Source organism: Malania oleifera, chromosome 1 (assembly GCF_029873635.1).
Source record: "Malania oleifera isolate guangnan ecotype guangnan chromosome 1, ASM2987363v1, whole genome shotgun sequence".
Lineage (NCBI taxonomy): Eukaryota > Viridiplantae > Streptophyta > Magnoliopsida > Santalales > Ximeniaceae > Malania > Malania oleifera.
Window position 1 is genome coordinate 94,124,034 of NC_080417.1, and position 20,429 is coordinate 94,144,462.

General features: G+C 34.5%; 1 protein-coding gene across 1 annotated transcript; it reads left to right on the top strand.

Moving 5' to 3' along the window:
• Nucleotides 1–7,087: 7,087 nt before the first annotated feature.
• LOC131152371 (uncharacterized) lies at nt 7,088–20,042 on the top strand. Its single transcript, XM_058104222.1, has 2 exons — nt 7,088–7,289; nt 19,423–20,042. The coding sequence occupies exon 2, from the start codon at nt 19,552–19,554 to the stop codon at nt 19,954–19,956; it is 405 nt and encodes a 134-aa protein (XP_057960205.1). The 5' UTR covers nt 7,088–7,289; nt 19,423–19,551; the 3' UTR covers nt 19,957–20,042.
• The last annotated feature ends 387 nt before the right edge of the window (nt 20,043–20,429 follow it).

Consider the following 20,429-nt stretch of genomic DNA (forward strand, 5'->3'; position numbering starts at 1 on the left):
TTTTTGAAATATTTATGGCACTTGTGTTGTCACATTTTATAGGAATAGTTTGATATTGAAATTTGAAATCTTTTAGTCCTTCTATAAAACTTTCCTAGTCTCTTCGTGATGAATGCTAATTCTTCTTGATCTAAGTCACTTGATTCACTTTCTTCTTCACTTAAGTTGTGGCTTGATGCTTTTAGTGCAATAGATTTCTTATGCTTTGGTTTAGGATTTCTTTCTTTTAGAGTCATTTCATAGGTAAGAAGTGATCCTATGAGTTCATCTAAGGAGGTGGTCTTACGATTTCTTTCTTCGGTAATTGTTGTAGCCTTAGGTTCCCATATGGAGGGAAGGCCTCTCAAAATTTTCCTTATCATTTCGTAGGTGGTATAAGTTTTTCCTAAGGCACTTAAGGAATTAATTATGTGGGTGAATCTTGTGTACATACTTGATATGGATTCATCTGAATTCATCTTGAATGCTTCATATTTGCTTGTTAACATGTCTATTCTATTGTCCCTAACATCAATAGTTCCTTCATATCTAACTTCTAACTTGTCCCATATTTCTTTAGCTGTTTTACAAGCCATGACCCTATTGAATTCGTTAGCATCTAAAGCATAATACAAAGCATTTATAGCACTTGAGTTTATTTGAAGCATCTTATAATCTGAATCGATCATATCCTTTTTCTCTTTTGGAATATCTTTTCCATCTATTGTTTCGGTGGGAACAAGGTCTCCATCCACAACTACTTCCCATGCTTTCCAATCCATGTGTTAGAGATAGATTTGCATTCTCTTTTTCCAAAAGGTGTTGTTGTGTCCACAAAAGATTGGTGGACGAGTTGAGGATTGTCCCTCTCCAAAAGAAGCTACTCCTATGTTAGCCATTTAGATCTTTTTACAGCTTTTTGTTAGGATAGCTTCCCAAGAGGGTGGGTGAATTGGAATTTTAAAATTATTTAAATTTTAATTCTTTATTTTATATCAACAATCACAACAAGTAAATATAAAAACAATTCAACCACAACCAATCAAAAACTCAATCTTTGTCTCAATAGCCCTATAATGAATTGTAAAGCACGCTGAATTTATGTAAGCCCTGTGTTTATTCCAAACTCACAATTCTTATTTATGTTTAGCTTTTAAACAAACTTTCAGATTAATAAGTTTAGGTTGATCAACCAACATAGTCCCTTTCAATTTCTGCAATCAATGCTGATCAAGCCAAAAACAAATTATCCTCCGGTATATTTAACAACTATACACTCAGAATCAACAATTTAAAACATACACGCAGGTTATATGTATTGCTGAAAAAGTAAAGAGTAAGGAAGAAAAGAGACACAAGATTTTACGAGGTTCAACATACACCCAACCTACGTCCTCGCCTTTGGAAAATCACCAAAGGATTCACTAGTTCAATTCCATTGACAGGTGGAACAAAAATGATTACAAACACTCCTTCCATTAGGCTAGAGTCGGCCTCTCCAAATGATATTCCCTCTTTTGGTCCAACGATTCTACAGCCCTAAATCGTTTATGAATAAGAACCAAGATAAAGAAGATTTTATATACAAGAAAACACTCTCGCAGCAGAGTAGGTTAGTACAACATTCAGCACAATAATACTTCAAAATAATTCAAATATAAAAGAATTTGAAGCTCAATACTCAATATGGATCACCAAATATTGTCCAAAACTTGAAAAATTTTGACTTTGAAAGCTTTACTTCGGAGTTTGAATCAGTAGCAATTCAATAGTTGAACACAAGAGAGTTTGAGAGCCTTTGAGAACTTTGATTGCTTGAAAAAATTCTTGGTGTCTAAAACCTTTGAAGTTTGGGGCTATTTATGGATGTTTAATAGTAATCCCTTACCGCCAAAGTTTCCTTGAAGTAGTTGTTAGAATTGGTGTATTCCCAAGAGGGGGGGTGAATTGGAATTTAAAAATTTTTCTCCTAGGTTAATCTATTCAACAACAGTATATAAACAACCTAAGGTCTGTCTATGCAATTTCCAAATACGTAGATAAATATAATATGGAAATTAAACCATGTGCATCATTCACCCCATAACATACATGTGCTATAAATATAAAGTGCAGAAATATAAATAAGGCACAAGATATGTTATCGGGGTTCGGTCAACTGTGCCTACATCCCCACCTCTAGCTCGCAAGCCCGAGGATTCCACTAATAGCTCACTTAAGCGGCACCGATTACAACCAGGTCAATTAGCGAGGCTAACTTCAACCTACACGCCTTAATAGGACGACACACCTAGCTTTCCTAATCGGGTCTAAGCCAATCCGGGACTATTCCAGGGCTAGTCTCCCTCTTCAGGCTCATGCCTGGAAATACAACAAATGTGTATATAATCAGATGGTACAGTGATTGTGCTTTCGTATAAAGCAGATATGTACCTATATGCGTGCAATAACATACACCACAATATGATTCAATATGTAAGCTCAATGTGGTCTAGATGGTTCAACTCTCAAAAGTATTTTCTATCAGTGTAATGCAAACATGAGAGTTTCAAACAAGCAATCTTTGTATCACGAGATGTTCAGCCAATAAGTTTTCACAAAGATGTCAAGTCTCAAGTATTTCAATCAGCAGGATGTTTCAAGCATGCAAGTATCAAATGAAGTAAATATTTGGTTTGCAAAAGATGTGTAATCTTTGTATTCAACTAAAGATATGAATCAATGAATATTGCAACAAATATTTTTCTCACACAAACAAATATCTCTTTAAAATATTTATCAAGATAAAGCACACTAGATATTTGAAGGTATTTTGAAAATATTTTGCAGCCAAAACAAATACAATCTTCTCAAGATCCTGCAATGAAGGTGCAAGCTTATAAGATTTATCAAAGTTTTCTTAGGATAGACTTATCAAAAAAAGTCTCTTAAGAATCCTTAGGTTTTGCTCTCAAATAAAATCGTATCTATCAAATAGAACAAGGAGAGCAAACCTCTGCAAACAGACACTCAATCCACTTACAAATGATTTAGACACTAATAGAAGCTAAGCTTGAGTAAATGAGGCTCTAAAATGAGTAGTATAGGCTTTTGGGTTTTCAGAGAATTCTCCCCTAATCAAAGTGGCTAATCCATGCTTCATTTTCATAAATGATCTCATATATATAGGCATGGGAGAAAATATGACCGTTGGGAACCTATTGGGTATTATTAGGGAAGTTTAATGATGTTTAAAGCATTTTAACCCTGTTTAAAAATTATTTAACTGCGGTAAAAATCAGGGCAACCCGAGAGGTCCGGTCGACCAGAACAAGTTTGGTCAACCAAGTCTCATATGGTTCGGTCGACCAGGGGACTTTTGAACTAAGGGCTCAGTCGACCAGGAGAGGGCGATTTCTCAATTTTTCGAGGTTCGATCAACTAGGCCATTTTGAATAGGCTGGTTCAGTCGACTAGACCGCTGGAATTTCTCCCGAGGACCCTCAGTCGACCAGGTAGTTGGAGTTCATTTTTGTCTCAATCGACCAAATGGTCAAATATTTGACCCAGGGAGGTTTCCGTCGACCAGGGCTATTTGAACTACCTGGTTTGATCGACCAGGGCCTTGGTCAACTATTGACCCAAGCCTGGTTCGGTTGACCAGGGTAGAATGAATTGTCTGGTTTAGTCGATTGAAAGTGCACCAAGTGTGCATTTCGGTCCCGTTTTGAAACATACAAACCCTATTGAAGTGCCTAACAAACATATGTGCAATTGTGTGTGTCCTAGGGTCACTTGGGGTCTAATTTTAAGACACCGAAAAAGTTCGGTGTCGACCGAAAGGCCTTTCTAAGGTCCTTTCTCATTCACTGTTTGTTTGAGCTTACGTATTATCATACATGTGATGTGTATGAGTTTATTACAAACCAAAGCCCTAGTTACTATTACAGATCAATTAAATGAAATATATTACAACATTGAATAGAAATTGGTCTTTAGGCTTTACTTGCTTTGTGCACATCTTGATCTTAATACTCTTAGTTCCTGCACAAAAACTCAAACACTCATTAGATATAATAAGTATTTGTCATAATCAAAATCGGGCATGACCTATAAGGTCAACAGTAGTTTCCAAGTTCTTCAAAATAATAGTGTCCAAAAACTTCATTTAAAAAATCTTCTCGTTGAAAGTTTTTAAGCCAACGTTCAAGTGACAGTTGCTTGCCACAACTTGGCAATCGCCTGTCATAGAACAAACTCACAATACAGAATACTGGCAGTCGCCTGCCAGAACCAAGGCAGTCACCTGGCATAACCACCCAGGCATCTGGCATGTTTAGGCAGTCGCCTGGCATGCTATTGTCTCTTAAAAAATAACTTTCACTTAATTTGGCAGTCGCCTGCCACAATAGGACAGTTGTCTGGCCCTTCTGTTTTTCAAAAAATTTTCTTTTTCAAAACTCTTTCTTTTCATTAATTATAAAAGTTTTCTTTAGAGTTTTATCAAATATATTTCTGAATTTCTTGACAGCTTCAAATCAATTTATACTTGAAATTAACTTGAAGTACTTACATTTAGAACATCCTTAAAAAATTTAAACCCTTTGATCTTCAATCTTGTTCTTCCATCATCTTTGATTTTTTGATCTTTTCTTTGAACTTTCACCAAGTAATCTTTAATCCTCATGCTCTTCAAAATCTCTCTTTCATCCATAAGCTTCCTCATGCTCTTCAAGATCTCTTTTTAATCTGTAAGCCTTATCATCCTCTTGAGCTTTGTCACTTCCTTTAAGCTTTGTATTTTTCCTGAAAAACTTTCTCTTCAACCACATTAAACATATCATGATTTGTTATCATCAAAATAAGAATTGTAAGCCTTATTAGGCCAACAGTTGGCCTAACATGACTTTCAAATCTTTTTTTTATGATAACAAATAAAGGTTAATTTAACGAGTTGTTTAAGTGATGACATTTTAGGAAACCATGTATTACAAAGTTCAAAAGGATCAAAGAAATTAAAGTAAAAGATCATAAGTACCATAAAGTCATACTCCATCAACAAAGTGATAAAAAAAAACTCTCAAGATGACCAAAATGTTCAAAGCATGTGGAAGCTTAAAGAAGGCTCAAACTCAAGTCTAAAAGGATTCAAAGCAAAGACATATATAAAGACTTCAAACTTAGAGTGTTTAAGTCTTTAGGATAACTTATGTAAGTACTTCATTCAAAATATCATTTTGAAATGCTTTGAAGCTCATTAGGGGTTTATGTGGACTTAGAGACCTTATTTTGAAAACCTCGAAAAAAGCTTTTTAAAGTAACAAAGCAAAATGGCTAAGAATTTTTAAAACTTAATTGAAAAAAAAACAGAATTTATAACTGTTCAGGCTACTGAACTTTTAACCTCAGGCACCTGAAGATTTTCCTAAACAAATTCTGAACAGGCAGTGTAGGCCTAATCGCTTGACCCTTGCAACCTCAGGCGCTTGACCCTATTTTAAAGCTAAAAGTTCACATTTTTCAGAAACTTCAAGCGACTAACCCCGAAGCCTCAGGCGCCTGACCACTATTAATGGCTATAATTTTTAAAAGTTTTAAAATTCAAATTTCTATTGCTTGTGCCCCAAACTTCGTATAAACTTGGGAAACAGTCCAAGCAACACAAATTAAACACTTTTTGGGCTTATAAATACATGATTTCTTGAATCAAATCAGTACCAAGAATTGAAAACCTGATCTCGAGTCATATTGCTCTTTCTCTCTCAAAGCTCTCTTGCTCACACATTCATACTAAGAATTGCTGAGATTTTCTGAGTTTCTTATCAATCTTATTTGAGCTAAACCTATGAATTACTGATTCATATCAAGAGAAGAACTTTTGTGAATTAATTCTTAAGCTTCAATTCAATTTCTTTTGATATTTGTTTTGAAGTATATTAGCTGAGCTTTATTTGTACTAACCAGCTCTATCTAAGAGCATCTCTTATACAAAAGAAATCTTTTCTTATTTCCTGATTTCTTTGACAGTTCAGGTTATTGGGTCATTGTAACCAAGCGTGGGGTATCGCTTGGAGAGGGGGCTCCAACCTAACAAAGGGATTGTAAACGGTTTGTTCGGCCTGCAAAGGAACGTTCTAGTGGAATCCTTAGGTGGTCTTGCCTAAGGTGAGGATGTAGGCTAGGTATAAGCCAAACCTCATGAAAAACTCGATCTCACTCTCTACCCTTTTCTATTTAATTTTTCAGCATATATAAATTGTGTTTCCAAGTGCAGGTAGCTGAAAATTTGAGATTGGGAAAACTTTTAATTTAAGAGAGTATGTTCATTAATCTTTTGCAGAAACCTCAAAGGGAGTACGATGATTAATCGTTTGCAGAAATCTTGGTTAAAAGAAGTGCATCAATATTCATTCATACAAGGCTTTATTTAAAACTCTAAGCCGAGTTTTTGCAAACGATAAATCAAGGAAGTGCTGCAGCGTTTACAATTGGTTAAGTATTGTGTGTTTGAATGATTGGTTGATTCATTGTTATTGTTAAAGGTATTTGGCTTGTGTTGAGTGTGGATTATGGTTGGTTTAATTCAGTATTTAAAATCAAAACATTCTTGTGTGCTTGCTAAATATACAAAAGAATGTGAATATGTAAAAAGGTTTAAAAGAATTTTATAAATCCAATTCACCCCTCTCTTGGGACTACACCTTAACTTTCAAAACTTTATGACAATTAATATCTCTAATATACTTTGGTTCAAGAATGTTTTAAGTCATAAAAAGGCTTTTCGACATGGAAAAATGGAGGACTCGTCAACTAGTGCACAACACTCGTTGACTAAAATTTCCAATGGCCTTAATTGAGTTCCTGCCCAATGTCCCATCGATGAGAGCAGAACACTCATTGACTAATGGGTGGCACTCATTGACTAGTTCTTGGGACTCGTCGACTAGTGACCTCGAGCCCAGTGTTGTAATAGGCAAAAAACGGCTAGAACTCGAGCCGCCCGAATGGGATTCACTCCCAATGGATAGTTAATGACTAGAATGAGTTCTTGGGTATAAAAAAAAAAAAAAAAAAAAAGTCCTTCGACTTGATTTAACATGGTTTTGAATGTTTTTTACGAAAAATCTCTTTGAAAAATATAAGTGAAGCTTATTACTCAAAATACGAGTAAAACTTGTCTCTCAACATAAAAAGTCTCTCAACATAAAAAGTGCTCTTTGTATGTTAGGTATGAATAAAACTCATCTCTTAGTTATAACACCCCATAAACACAAGAGAACGAATTATAACCCAAGAGGGGTTACAAGAAAGCGAAAGAAAAGCGCAAACAGGTGCAAGGGGGACAACAAGGAAGAAACAACACTCGTAATACAACTAATCCATCCGCGAGGGCAGACAACAGCTGGCATTCATCATTTACGGAAAGAACTGAAGTATAGGTTTGCAACGGCCACTTGCGCATGAGGCTTGGGTTTTGGTGGGGGAAGACAGTTATCATAATTTTGGCCTTCACAATCGCATACCGCTGGTTTGTCCCCGTTGTTGGCTCCGAGCGTCGGGTGATCGCATTTCGGATCTCCACCAAGCAGCCTGCCTGCGTGAGAGTACTCTATTGAGAACTCCATTTCCAGGTCCGCTATGAGGCACTCCGCCATGGAGTCGCCGCCATGGCACCGGCCGCTGCCGGCGCTTCGGCCCACGTAGAATGCACTGCAACAAGTCGTGTAATGGAGGAGCAGCAGTGTCATTGCAATCAACGCGACCCGGGAACCCCTCTTCCTGTACACTTCCATTTTCTTTCTGCGACACTCGCACAAGTAGGCGGTGTGCGTTCGTGTGCGAGCTACATATAGCGAGAGGAAAGGTGGTCGGTCCGTCGGTGGCCAGGTGCTAGGAATTATTAATTAGCCAAGCTTCGGCGAACTTAACACATGGCATTAGCTGATTGGGTGGTTTGATAAATGACAAGAGTTCCCTTATATGCCACTCAGCTGCATTGACGTGGGGCAAATGCGGGAGAGAATGATGCTTTGCGCGCTGACGAGCAGCTCTCAACAGTCCCTCCATAAAAGGTAGGCCAATAATGTTAAATAGCAATAAAAGTAAAAGTTAAAATATCAATCAATCGTCTTTAACTTTAGCTGAAGTGGAGGACATTGCTTTATGTTGTGGCCATCTTTATTCGATGATCGTGTAATGAAAGCGATATCTCCAATACGCATTTTATCTTAAAATAACCAAAACAAAAATGACAAAAGAAAAGAAAAATGAAAAACAGTGGAACAAAAGCAGGCCTTGTCTGCCCTTGCGCATAGTTTAGGTGGTAAGAAGATTCCTAGAAGGCTGCTTACAATTGTGAATTTAGAATTCAAATCCTATTACTTGCAGTGCACATACGAATTTGTCTCTTACTTGTTGGCTGTGAGCACGGCTAGCATAGACATGGAATTGGTGTGATGCATAAGCTCAAGAAATCCGGTATATCCAAAAAAGGCAAGCCTCGTCTCAAATTATTTTAAAAACAAAAGTATTTCAGTGTCTTTTGGAAATATAAATTTTAATATTTAAATTTCCATTCGTGTAGTTAAGGTCCAAAATCAAATTTGATCTTTTGCATTTATTGTACAGGTCTGTAATTAAGAAATAAAAAATAGAGACTGTAGACACTTTTAACGGCCACTGAGGCCTCTTTGATACACAAATAAATATTTGGATTGTATGGACAATATAACCTCTATTTAGAATGTCTTTTTATACTGAAAAGCTCACTTGGACATTAATACCAAAATATATTTAATTTAAAAGAGTTGCAAGTTTTATATCACTTCATTTATCTCATTGATTCAAGAATTGCAAGCTCTTAATTACTATCGATTATCTCTTTTATGTTTGGATGTTTTCTTCTTCTAAATACTTTATGCTACATCATTTGTCTCCCTCTCCCAAGCTTTGAAAGACACTTTCAAGTTCAAGACTATTGTTTTTTTTTTTTTCACAATATTTTTTACTTAGTTATTGATTATGAGTAGTCATCCATCAATTATAAGTTAAGCTTATTTGTTACTTATATGAACAAAGTTCATTTGTCATTATGAGTAAGGCTCGTCTGTCAAAAAATATAAGTAGAGCTTATTACTCAAAATACGAGTAAAACTTGTCTCTCAACATAAAAAGTGCTCTTTGTTAGAGAAAAGTTCATATGTTAGGTATAACGACCCAAACCCGCCATGTGGGGCCCAGGGTGCTACTTTAATGACGTTTGTGTACCTGATACCAAATTTATCATATAAAATGCAGTGGAAATAAAAGATAATACAATCTCCAAAAATCCATTATCAGAGTTCTATACTACCTTTATATACAAAAAGTTCCACAATCCTTAATATAACCAACGTACTATACTTATACAAAAATCAATTCAAACTACACTCACCACATACAAAAAAAAAACTATACTACCGTCTCAAAGCCTCTAGCCTGCTAAGAACGTTTCCTGAAATTTCCTGAAAAGATAGTTTGTAAAGTTGAGGTGAGGCACAGTTCAGTACGGGAAATACTAAGTTAATGGCAGTGTGTGGCCAGCATGCATTTAGTGTACAGAAAATAACCGGTTCATTAAGTAGATAAACACATTTTATGAAATCATTATTATTTTATACTCACACACCCAATTAACCGAGGATAACCCGCCCATACAAGTAGTTTCCCTCTACTCTAGTACTATTATTGCTACCAGGGCACTCACCTTTCCTAGTAAGCCCTCGAAGTTATCTTATTAATTAACCATATTCACATAAATTAACATATATGCATATAAGATACTTCCTGTGACAAACACGCCATTTACATCCCCATGGCACGGGTTGTGTAGCCCGAAGGCTGGACTAATGTCCTGAGAGATCCACCCAAACAGTAGTCATTCATACTCTCCGCTAACATACTCCGCAAGTACATGCAGCTCCAACTGCTAGTTCGATTGCCCTCACCCAAGGGTGCATTCTTCTCACGTAGGCAAATCGAACAAGGCCACCCTACACCTCTCAGCACAGGTGTGAGCACACACAGCCACATAACAAATCTTTAGCAACGGTATCGTGCTCACACTACACTAGTCCCCAGGGTTCCTAAAGCATATCATGCAATTTAGAAAATAAAAATCACCATTTAAAATATTAATTCACATATATTTCCTGTTATTCCAAAAATCTGGCCTCCGGCCACAAAATACAATTCGGCACATAGCCATCAATTAAACCTCGGCCCTCGGCCGTCAAATAATAATCTTGGCCCTTAGCCAATCAAATAATACCCGGCCATTGGCCGCTAGTTCAAACACCTGCATTTCATAAATAGTTCTAGTATTTTCACAAGCATTTCTAATATTTCTCAAACAATTAAGTATTTTACCAACAATTCAGTATTTCAAAATTTCAAATCCAGATATACAATAATTCATACAAATTAAATCATCTACCACATGATTTTTAATATATTCAAACAAGTTTTCTACCGTTCATTTTATTCAAATATATCATACCATACATCCTAAGTTTGTAAAACTCATTTCGAACGGTTGGTTTTCAAAATAACCTTTAAATTTTTAAATGAATAAATAAATAAATAAATTTTAAATAATCAAAACAATTTAATTGATTCAAATTTCATAAAATTTCTGACTTAACTTAATCCCCTTACCTCGTTTCTTGAAAAGTCTGATACAACCCCGACCTACGCCCCACGGCGTTCAAAACCCCTAAAACCCTATAATTCAAACTTTATCGCATTATTCATTACAATTTCTAGAGTAACTTTTCCTAAAAGTCCCCTAAGTTCTAAATACCCTAAATAGTCTAATAAAAGTCTAAATTATTAAACTTACTCTGATTTAGGATTGGTGTCTCAGAACTCCAATTCGAAAACCCACTCCAGCTAAATTATAGAGAATCTCCCCACGAATCTCCTGGCAATTTCAGTTCGTTAATTGGGCCTAAGATTTAAGAAAAATTAAGGTAAAAGTGAAAATTGGCCTTACCTCATGAGATATGTCTATGCCGCTCCCACGATAAATCTACACCAGTAGAAGTGTCGGTGACGGAGAATGGAATCTAACAATATTTTCAGATTTTCGATCGGCCGAATGTTAGAGAAGAAATTGAGAAGAGTGGGAGAGAGAACGAAAAGAGGACAGGAGTGATGCTGGGACGGAGAAAAGAAAAATGCAGAAATGTGAAAAGGCAGAGGCGCAGGAACCTTTAATTATCATTCTAAAGAAATCTTCCTTCAGGAAGATTCATTACTTCCTTTATTTTATATATATATATCCTTTAATTATCATTCTGAAGAAATCTTCCTTCAGGAAGATTCATTACTTCCTTTATTTTATATAGATATCCTTTAATTATCATTCTGAAGTAATCTTCCTTCAGGAAGATTCATTACTTCCTTTATTATATATATATATATATATATATATATATATATTATAACCTACTTTATTACATTATATTACTATTATATATATATATATATATATATATATCTTATTATATTATTTATTTAATTAGTTTAGTTTAATAATATTTAACTAATTAGTTAATTAATAGTCTTTTTTTTTCACATTCCCAAGCATATCATTTTCTGGGGCGTTACATTCTCCCCTCCTTATAAAAATTTCGTCCTCAAAATTTGTTGAATATAATCCCAAATAAGATCCTTTGTCAACCTTACAAGTTTTGAGTAATCTTTTAAATTATTTAACTGCGGTAAAAATCAGGGCAACCCAAGAGGTCCAGTCGACCAGAACAAGTTCAGTCGACCATGTCTCATATGGTTCGGTCGACCAGCGGACTTTTGAACTAAGGGCTGAGTTGACTAGGAGAGGGCGATTTCTCAATTTTTTGAGGTTCGATCAACCAGGCTATTTTGAATAGGCTGGTTCAGTTGACTAGACTGCTGTAATTTCTCCCGACGACCCTCAGTCGACTAGATAGTTGGAGTTCATTTTTATCTTGGTCGACCAAATGGTCAAATATTTGACCCAGGGAGATTTCCGTCGACCAGGGCTATTTGACCTACCTGGTTCGGTCGACCAGAGCCTTAGTCAACTGTTGACCCAAGCTTGGTTCGGTCGACCAGGGTAGAATGAACTGTCTGGTTTAGTCGATCGAAAGTGCACCAAGTGTGCATTTCGGTCCCGTTTTGAAACATACAAACCCTATTGAAGTGCCTAACAAACATATGTGCAATTGTGTGTGTCCTAGGGTTACTTAGGGTCCAATTTTAAGACACCGAAAAAGTTCGGTGTTGACCGAAAGGTCTTTCTAAGGTCCTTTCTCATTCACTGTTTGTTTGAGCTTACGTATTATCATACATGTGATGTGTGTGAGTTTATTACAAACTAGAGCCCTAGTTACTATTACAGATCAATTAAATGAAATATATTACAACATTGAATAGAAATTGGTCTTCAGGCTTTACTTGCTTTGTGCACATCTTGATCTTAACACTCTTAGTTCCTACACAAAAACACAAACACTCATTAGATATAATGAGTATTTGTCATAATCAAAACCGTGCATGACCTATAAGGTCAACAATAGTTTCCAAGTTCTTCAAAACAATTGTGTCCAAAAACTTCATTTAAAAAATCTTCTCGTTCAAAGTTTTTAAGCCAACGTTCAAGTGACAGTTGCTTGCCACGACTTGGCAGTTGCCTGTCATAGAACAAACTCACAATACAAAATACTGGCAGTCGCCTACCAGAACCAAGGCAGTCACCTGGCATAACCACCCAGGCATCTGGCATGTTTAGGCAGTCGCCTGACATACTACTGTCTCTTAAAAAATAACCTTCACTTAATTTGGCAGTCGCCTGCCACAATAGGACAGTTGTCTGGCCCTTCTGTTTTTCAAAAAATTTTCTTTTTCAAAACTCTTTCTTTTCATTGGTTATAAAAGTTTTCTTTAGAGTTTTATCAAATATATTTCTGAATTTCTTCACAGCTTCAAATCAATTTATACTTGAAATTAACTTGAAGTACTTACATTTAGAATATCGTTAAAAAATTTAAATCCTTTGATCTTCAATCTTGTTCTTCCATCATCTTTGAGTTTTCGATCTTTTCTTTGAACTTTCACCAAGTAATCTTTAATCCTCATGCTCTTCAAAATCTCTCTTTAATCCATAAGCTTCCTCATGCTCTTCAAGATCTCTTTTTAATCTGTAAGCCTTATCATCCTCTTGAGTTTTGTCACTTCCTTTAAGCTTTGTATTTTTCCTGAAAAACTTTCTCTTGAACCACATTAAACATATCATGATTTGTTATCATCAAAATAAGAATTGTAAGCCTTATTAGGCCAACAGTTGGCCTAACATGGCTTTCGAATCTTTTTTTTATGATAACAAATAAAGGTTAATTTAACTTGAAATTAACTTGAAGTACTTAAATTTAGAACATCGTTAAAAAATTTAAATCCTTTGATCTTCAATCTTGTTCTTCCATCATCTTTGAGTTTTCGACCTTTTCTTTGAACTTTCACCAAGTAATCTTTAATCCTCATGCTCTTTAAAATCTCTCTTTAATCCATAAGCTTCCTCATGCTCTTCAAGATCTCTTTTTAATCTGTAAGCCTTATCATCCTCTTAAGCTTTGTAACTTCCTTTAAGCTTTGTATTTTTCCTAAAAAACTTTCTCTTGAACCACATTAAACATATCATGATGTGTTATCATCAAAATAAGAATTGTAAGCCTTATTAGGCCAACAGTTGGCCTAACATGGCTTTTGAATCTTATTTTTATGATAACAAATGAAGGTTAATTTAACGAGTTGTTTAAGTGATGACATTTTAGGAAACCATGTATTACAAAGTTCAAAAGGATCAAAGAAATTAAAGTAAAAGATCATAAGTACCATAAAGTCATACTCCATCAACAAAGTGAGAAAAAAAAACTCTCAAGATGACCAAAATGTTCAAAGCATGTGGAAGCTTAAAGAAGGCTCAAGCTCAAGTCTAAAAGGATTCAAAGCAAAGACATATATAAAGACTTCAAACTTAGAGTGTTTAAGTCTTTAGGATAACTTATGTAAGTACTTCATTCAAAATATCATTTTGAAATGCTTTGAAGCTCATTAGGGGTTTATGTGGACTTAGAGACCTTATTTTGAAAACCTCGAAAAAAGCTTTTTAAAGTAACAAAGAAAAATGGCTAAGAATTTTTAAAACTAAACTGAAAAAAAAAAAAAAGAATTTATAACTGTTCAGGCTACTGAACTTTTAACCTCAGGCACCTGAAGATTTTCCTAAACAAATTCTGAACAGGCAGTGTAGGCCTAAGCGCTTGACCCTTGCAACCTTAGGCGCTTGACCCTATTTTAAAGCTAAAAGTTCACGTTTTTCAGAAACTTCAAGCGACTAACCCCGAAACCTCAGGCGCCTGACCACTATTAATGGCTATAATTTTTAAAAGTTTTAAAATTCAAATTTATATTGCTTGTGCCCCAAACTTCGTGTAAACTTGGGAAACACTCCAAGCAACACAAATTAAACACTTTTTGGGCTTATAACTACATGATTTCTTGAATCAAATTAGTACCAAGAATTGAAAATCTGCTCTCGAGCCATATTGCTCTTTCTCTCTCAAAGTTCTCTTGCTCACACATTCATACTAAGAATTGTTGAGATTTTCTGAGTTTCTTATCAATCTTATTTGTGCTAAACCTAAGAATTACTGATTCCTATCAAGAGAAGAATTTTTGTGAATTAATTCTTAAGCTTCAATTCAATTTCTTTTGATATTTTTTTTGAAGTATATTAGCTGAGCTTTATTTGTACTAACCAGCACTATCTAAGAGCATCTTTTATACAAAAGAAATCTTTTCTTATTTCCTGATTTCTTTGACAGTTCAGGTTATTGGGTCATTGTAACCAAGCGTGGGGTATCGCTTGGAGAGGGGGCTCCAACCTAAAGAAGGGATTGTAAACGGTTTGTTTGGCCTGCAAAGGAACGTTCTAGTGGAATCCTTAGGTGGTCTTGCCTAAGGTGAGGATGTAGGCTAGGTATAAGCCAAACCTCATGAAAAACTTGATCTCACTCTCTACCCTTTTCTATTTAATTTTTCAGCATATATAAATTGTGTTTCCAAGTGCAGGTAGCTGAAAATTTGAGATTGGAAAAACTTTTAATTTAAGAGAGTACGTTCATTAATCTTTTGCAGAAACCTCAAAGGGAGTACGATGATTAATCGTTTGCAGAAATCTTGGTTAAAAGAAGTGCATCAATATTCATTCATACAAGGCTTTATTTAAAACTCTAAGCCGAGTTTTTGCAAACGATAAATCAAGGAAGTGCTGCAGCGTTTACAATTGGTTAAGTATTGTGTGTTTGAATGATTGGTTGATTCATTGTTATTGTTAAAGGTATTTGGCTTGTGTTGAGTGTGGATTATGGTTGGTTTAATTCAGTATTTAAAATCAAAACATTCTTGTGTGTTTGCTAAATATACAAAAGAATATGAATATGTAAAAAGGTTTAAAAGAATTTTATAAATCCAATTCACCCCTCTCTTGGGACTACACCTTAACTTTCAAAACTTTATCACAATTAATATCTCTAATATACTTTGGTTCAAGAATGTTTTAAGTCATAAAAAGGCTTTTCGACATGGAAAAATGGAGGACTCGTCAACTAGTGCACAACACTCGTTGACTAAAAATTCCAATGGCTTTAATTGAGTTCCTACCCAATGTCTCGTCGATGAGAGCAGAACACTCATTGACTAATGGGTGGCACTCATTGACTAGTTCTTGGGAATCGTCGACTAGTGACCTCGAGCCCAGTGTAGCAATAGGCAAAAAACGGCTAGAACTCGAGCCACCCGAATGGGATTCACTCCCAATGGATAGTTAATGACTAGAATGAGTTCTTGGGTATAAAAACAAGTCCTTAGACTTGATTTAACATGGTTTTGAATGTTTTTTGCAAAAAATCTCTTTGAATACAAAACCTAGGCACATTGCATATTAGCTCTTCATTACATGTGCTCATTCTCTCTTACTCACTTATTGTGTTTGATTCAATCCTTGAGAGAATAGTTTGAGATTTACTTTGGAAGTGATATTAGCTCATTTGAGGAGCAATCATTTGTATATCATTTCTTGTTGTAAGGTTCTTTGTGAATGTTGTAGGAATTTGTTTCCGAGTGAAGGCTCTTTGTGAGAGGTAGAGATTTGTTCTCGAGTTGTAAGGTTTCTCCGCTAGTGAAGGAGTACCTTAGTGGATTATGGAATCCTTGAATTGGTCTCAAGACATGGACATAGGCTTGGTGCCAAACCACGTAAAAATTTCGGTGTTGATCTTTTTTACCCTACTTTTTATTATTTATCTTGTGCATGATTTACATTCCATATATTGTGATATAATTGCTTGAATCTTGCCAAGGATTTTTGTTTTGTAGAGAAAATTGAAAATACGCGAAAAAAGTTCATTCACCTCTTCTCTAACTCTATACTCCCGGACTAGGATGTTTAACAATAATACTATTGATCGACGTGTTGTTGGATATGTGGATTCTAATTTTGTAGGTAATCTGGATAAACGTCGATCAACTACCGGATATGTATTTACATTCGCTAATGGTCCAGTAAATTTGAGGTCAACCTTACAGTCTACCATTGATTTGTCTACAAGAGAAGTAGAGTACATGGCAGCTTTAGAGGCTGTTAAAGAAGGTATTTGGTTGCGTGGTTTACTTGAAAATTTGGGAGTTATTCAGAAGCACATTGTTGTGTCCTTTGATAGCTAAAGTGTTATTCATTTGAAAAAGAATAAAGTCTACCATGCACAAACAAAGCACATCGACATTCGATTTCATTTTATATGAGATATATTTGATGAAGGCAAAATACTCCTTCAAAAGATTGCTACATCTGAAAATTCTGCAAATATGTTGACTAAGATTATGACAACAACCAAGTTCAAACATTGTTTGGACTCGATTAATATCCTACAAGTCTGAATATTTTTGGAAGGCTCTGACGATATAGAACTCTAGAGAATGCTGGTGACTAAAAAATTTGTTGAATTTATTATCGAGGTGGAGATTTGTTAGTTTTTATTTGTCCCACATCGTTGGGAAGGTTGTTTGAAGTTTTTTGTTTGTCCCACATTGGTAGAAAATGTTCTTTGAATTTGAGGTTGAAGCTATATAAAGAGCTCCCCTCTCCATTTGTAAATCACACCTCAAAGTTGTAATTTGTCTGAAAGTAGTGGATTGATCGTCGGGGCCTAATCACGTAGGTAATTCTATACCGAACCTCGTAAATTCTTATCTTGTTCTTTATTTATGTCTTTTATTATTAGTTTTTGCATTACTTTAGTTTTTTATATATTCAATAACATTAGTTGTAGTATTGATGTTTGGCATAGGTGGGGTGTTTGGCACAACATTTTTAACAAATCTCAAGGGAGTCCCTGTAAATTTTAAAACATTAGGAGAAGTCTCTGAAATTTTTGAAACCTCAATGAAGGTTATTGTCTTTTTTGTCAAATCTCAAGGGAAGTTAGTGTCTTTTACCCATCAAAATATTACTAACTTTATTTTTGGGTCAATTTCAAAATATTAATCTATTTTAAAACTTACATTTTATTTGAAAGTTTCAAATTTTTAAAATTGCATTTTGAATAAGTGTTTTAATGGTTGATCATATAATTAATTAGTCTTCCATCATCATATTATTATAAGAACAAATTTATAAACTCAAAATTTGATAAACGTATCCAGCTTACAACTTATAGGCTCATGTTATGGTTAACTAATTCTTAAAATTTGCAAAGACTTTAATCTAATTATAATTTAATGTTAGGAAAATTTGATTAATTTATCATTAATGTACAAAAATTAAGTTATAATTTTATCATACAATTTCAAAAATTATATAATAAACTCATGAGACAATTTTAAAATACATCCATTTCATGTACAACCTAAGGAAATCTTAAGATAATAATTATGAATAAATGTATACTCCCAATAATCAAAAGAAAAAATTGTAGAATATTTTCATTTAATTCTCATTGGTTGTTACAAAAATTAAATTATAAAATTTATGTTGCTCTTTCAAATTATATAATTTTATTTTTAAGTTATTTTCAAAATGTTAATTGACTTATTAAATTACAATTTATTAAGAAGTTTCAAATAATAAAATCACACTTTGAATAAGTGCCTTGGTGATAGTATTTCATTCTCAAATTATTATAACAAGAAATATCTCAACTCAAAGTTCGATCTACATATCAAAATTGCAAACTCTTGTTGTTGGTAAGTAAGTCTTAAAATTTGTGTATGTTTTAATTTATCTATGATTTAATTATAGAAATTTTAAATTAATTTATCATTACTCATTAACAATTAAATTATAAATTTATCATACAAATTTAAAAGTTATATTATAATTCATTACCTGATATTGAAATAAATCTATTTTATTTATGGCTAGGGGGTTTCAAGGTAATATTTATACATAAATTTATGTTGCCACTAATTAATAGAATAATAAAATATAATAACGGTTGGTAGAAATCAATTTATATTGCACTTACAAAAAAATTTAATATAATTACTAGTAATAGTTAAAGAAAATTTTAACTTATTGTCATCAAGTGTTACAAAAATTAAATAAAAAATTTATCTTACTATTTCCAAATATTAATAATTTTATTTATGGGTCAGTTTCAAAATATTAATCAATTTATAAAATTATAATTTAATTGCAAGTTTTAAATTTTAAAATCTCATTTTGAATAAGTGTTTAAGTGGTTGATCATGCAACTAATTAACATTTTATTTTTCAAATTAGTAAAACAACAAACACGTCAATTAAAATTCAATCTACATATTCACCTTACAAGCTCATGGTATGGTTAATTATGTAACTAAATTTGTACGGATTTTAATTTAATTATGATTATATAGAAAGTTTTAATTACTTGTTCATTAGTTGCTACAAAAATTTCAAATTTAAAATTTAAAGTTATCACTATTTCAAAATATTAATAATTAATTATTGATATGTAAGTTTCAAATAACTAATCAGTTTATTAAATTACAAATTGTGTTTGATAATTTCAAATTTTAAAAATAATTTGAAAAAAAAAAAACAAAGGATCCTTTTTGAACAAGAATTTTGATCGGAAAAATAAAATAGGAAAAAAAAACCTATTTTTCATTATATTTTTTCTCTATACCATATAACACTAAAAAAAAAAAAATGCTATTGATGCTTAAAATCAAAAGTTTTTGTTCATTGGGAAAATATTTTTTCCTTTATATTTTTTCTCACACCAAATATGACTAAAAATACAAATTTATTCTAATATGATTAAAATGTAAGAAAAATATAAATTTAAGTGATGCTTAAAATCAAAATAATATTCATTAATTTGGAAAGAAAAGCGCAAACAGGTGCAAGGGGGACAACAAGGAAAAAACAACACTCGTAATACAACAAATCCATCCGCGAGGGCAGACAACAGCTAGCATTCATCATTTCCGGAAAGAACTGAAGTATAAGTTTGCAACGGCCACTTGCGCATGAGGCTTGGGTTTTGGTTGGGGAAGGCAGCCATGGCTATGATAAGAATGGCCACGCGGACAATTGCATACCGCTGGTTTATTTGGGTCGCTGGCTGCGTTCGCCGGGTGAGAACTGCATGCCGGATTTTCATCAAGCAGCCTGCCTGCGTGAGAGTACTCTATCGAGAACTCCATTTCCAGGTCCGCTATGAGGCACTCCGCCATGGAGTCGCCGCCATGGCACCGGCCGCTGCCGGCGCTTCGGCCAACGTAGAATGCGCTGCAACAAGTCGTGTAATGGAGGAGCAGCAGTGTCATTGCAATCAACGCGACCCGGGAACCCCTCTTCCTGTACACTTCCATTTTCACTCTGCGACACTCACACAAGTAGGCCGTGTGCGTTCGTGTGCGGGCTACATATAGCGAGAGGAAAGGTGGTCGGTCCGTCGGTGGCCAGGAGCTAGGAATTATTAATTAGCCAAGCTTCGGCGAACTTAACACGTGACATTAGCTGATTGGGTGGTTTGATAAATGACAAGAGTTCCCTTATATGCCACTCAGCTGCATTGACGTGGGGCAAATGCGGGAGAGAATGATGCTTTGCGCGCTGACGAGCAGCTCTCAACAGTCCCTCCATAAAAGGTAGGCCAATAATGTTAAATAGCAATAAAAGTAAAAGTTAAAATATCAATCAATCGTCTTTAACTTTAGCTGAAGTGGAGGACATTGCTTTATGTAGTGGCCATCTTTATTCGATGATCGTGTAATGAAAGCGATATCTCCAATACGCATTTTATCTTAAAATAACCAAAACAAAAATGACAAAAGAAAAGAAAAATGAAAAACAGTGGAACAAAAGCAGGCCTCGTCTGCCGTCGGGCACAGTTTAGGTGGCA